Source organism: Penaeus vannamei, chromosome 26 (assembly GCF_042767895.1).
Source record: "Penaeus vannamei isolate JL-2024 chromosome 26, ASM4276789v1, whole genome shotgun sequence".
Lineage (NCBI taxonomy): Eukaryota > Metazoa > Arthropoda > Malacostraca > Decapoda > Penaeidae > Penaeus > Penaeus vannamei.
The window spans coordinates 11013036-11015535 of NC_091574.1; the positions used below are offsets into that span (position 1 = coordinate 11013036).

Below are 2500 nucleotides of genomic sequence, written 5' to 3' on the forward strand. Positions count from 1 at the left end.
TATTGCAGTAATCACAGAAACTTGGTTCAAAGACGATACATTAAACATCGGAACCATACAGGGGTACCACTTATTTAACAAAATTCGTCAGAGCAGAAAAGGTGGTGGCGTTGGTAATTACATCAAAAATACTAATCCCTGCAACACTATAAAATCCATCTGTTCACCAAGTGACGACCTTGAAACATTATGGCTCGCTGTAAGACCTACATGGCTGCCTCGCGAAATCAGTGTGCTTGTAATCTGTGGGATATATTTCCCCCCAAGGGCACCTACCGAAGAAAGCCTCAGAGAACACATAATAGAAAATGTGTTCATCCTCCAAACAAAGTACGGAAATCCCCTTTTTGTAATTCTTGGCGACCTGAACACTTTTTCTGATTATGAAGTCACCTCTGTACTGAATTTTAAGCAGGTTGTGTCATTCGCCACACATGGGTAAAATACCCTGGACAAAATCATAACAAATAAAGAGCATTTTTATGAAAGTCCAACTTCCCTGCCCCCTTTAGGCAATAGTGATCACTTGTGGCTGCTCTGGGTACCAAAGAAATACCAGTCACCCACGCAATTAAAGTGAACAAAACTTATTCGTAGATTCCCTGATTCTAAAATCCGCGAGCTCGGATCATGGATTACTCATCATGACTGGGCCCAGGGTCTATAAGTACAGGTCTCGTCACTTCGGAGTTCTGCGCAGCTTTGGGTGATAAGGCCTATGACGTCACCTGGGGAGAGCTGAGAGCAAGGGGGGCAGGGGGAATTAGAGCATGGTAGGGTGGGAGAGAGATATTAGAAAACGGTAGTAAATGAGCAGATACTTAAGTAATTTTAGATGTAGGCACGTTGAACGATTTGCATATTGGACAGATTTTACAGGCGATGATTATCAGCGATTGTTTATAGGCCTATATCATATATTCTACTTGAATTTAGTTATGTAAGTCTCATGTTGCAGCTTAGACATGGCATAATAGAGATGTAAAATAAATAAAAAAGACATGGCATATGTAAACTCCAAATGTTTTTGACGACTTTATAATAAAACGAATCATCCAACAATAATAATGATAATAATAATAATAATAATAATGGCTATACACAAACATACACATAAATGTACATATATATGCTGCAACCAACCACTGGGCATTGTGACTCTGCGCGTGCCAGTCAGCCAAGCGAGCGAAAACGGAGAGAAGGAGAGATCCTTACGGCTCTACCTCACACCAAAGAATGACTACACGATTAGTGTCGAACTCCCAGGCTCTGCCTCCAGATGACGTCATGCGCGAGATGGACGAATTTGAATCGCTTAGTGACGAGACCTGTACTTATATAGACCTTGGCTGGGCCGACGTTCTCAACGACCCCGACCCGAACACTAAATGCCAACTTTTTTATAAATCAGTCTGGAACCAAGTTGACAATTGCTTCCCCTTAAAAAGAACTTCCACCCACCATCAGGACAAACCATGGGTCACCAACAGGATCAAAGACCTTATCCTGGCAAGACAAAAAGCTTACAAAACAAAAAACACTGATGTAACAAAGTACTTGGCAAAAAAAGTTAGACAAGAGATAAGGTCGGCTAAGAAAAATTATCATAAGCAAATAATTGATAAAATCAGTGACGCAAATCCCAAATCGTGGTATAGCCACATTCGGAATTTAATCGGTGACAAAAGAAGTGACAGTTACCTCTCTCACAGCGCAACTGCCGACTCGCCAGAAAGCGCTGCTAACATCATCAACTGTCACTTTGCGAACATCAACAAGCTACTCCCACCATTACAATCAGCAGAACTGCCAACTTACTTACCCTCGCGCCCTCTGCAAGCAATTGTCAGCGAATACGACGTGTACCAACACTTAAGAAGGATAGCAAAAAGCAAATCTCCTGGCCCTGATGACATCCCGCCGAGGTTACTACGTGAATTCGCTCCCGAGCTCACCATCCCCCCCTGCGACATCTTTAACTGCTCCATCACTGAGGGCGTGGTGCCTGACCTATGGAAGCGTGCTATCACAGTCCCAATTCCCAAAACAAATCCACCTAATTCTCTCGATGACCTTAGGCTCATATCATTAACACTTATTCCTTGCAAAATACTCGAGAGAATAATTGCTAAAGAATTGTGGAAAATATTCGCCCCCAAATTAGATCACCGCCAATTTGGAAATACCAAGGGTTGCTCCACAGTCCACTACCTAGTTGACCTGATCAATGATATCACTTCAAATGTTGACAAAAGCCTCGAGGTCACCACCGTCACCATCGACCTGAGGAAAGCGTTTGATCTCATCGACCACACCACATTAATTAAGAAAATGATTTCTGAGTATTTCCACGAGGGCTGGGTGAAGTGGATATCTTCCTTCATCAACCTTCGCTCCCAGAAGACTCGTGGAAACAACCAAATATCCGATGAAATTGATCTTCACTGCGGTGTCCCTCAAGGAACAGTCCTCGGCCCATTACTGTTTCTGATAATGGTAA

General features: G+C 42.8%; 1 protein-coding gene across 1 annotated transcript in view; it reads left to right on the plus strand.

Annotated features, from left to right (window-relative positions):
- Nucleotides 1-1236: 1236 nt before the first annotated feature.
- LOC138866618 (uncharacterized) overlaps nucleotides 1237-2500 on the plus strand; it is a 43682-nt gene continuing 42418 nt past the window's right edge. The window contains exons 1-2 of the mRNA XM_070139765.1: nucleotides 1237-1330; nucleotides 2033-2500. The exon at nucleotides 2033-2500 is cut by the window's right edge and continues 53 nt beyond it. Of these exons, the coding sequence (XP_069995866.1) occupies nucleotides 1237-1330; nucleotides 2033-2500 (562 nt within the window). The remainder of the gene's footprint in view (nucleotides 1331-2032) is intronic.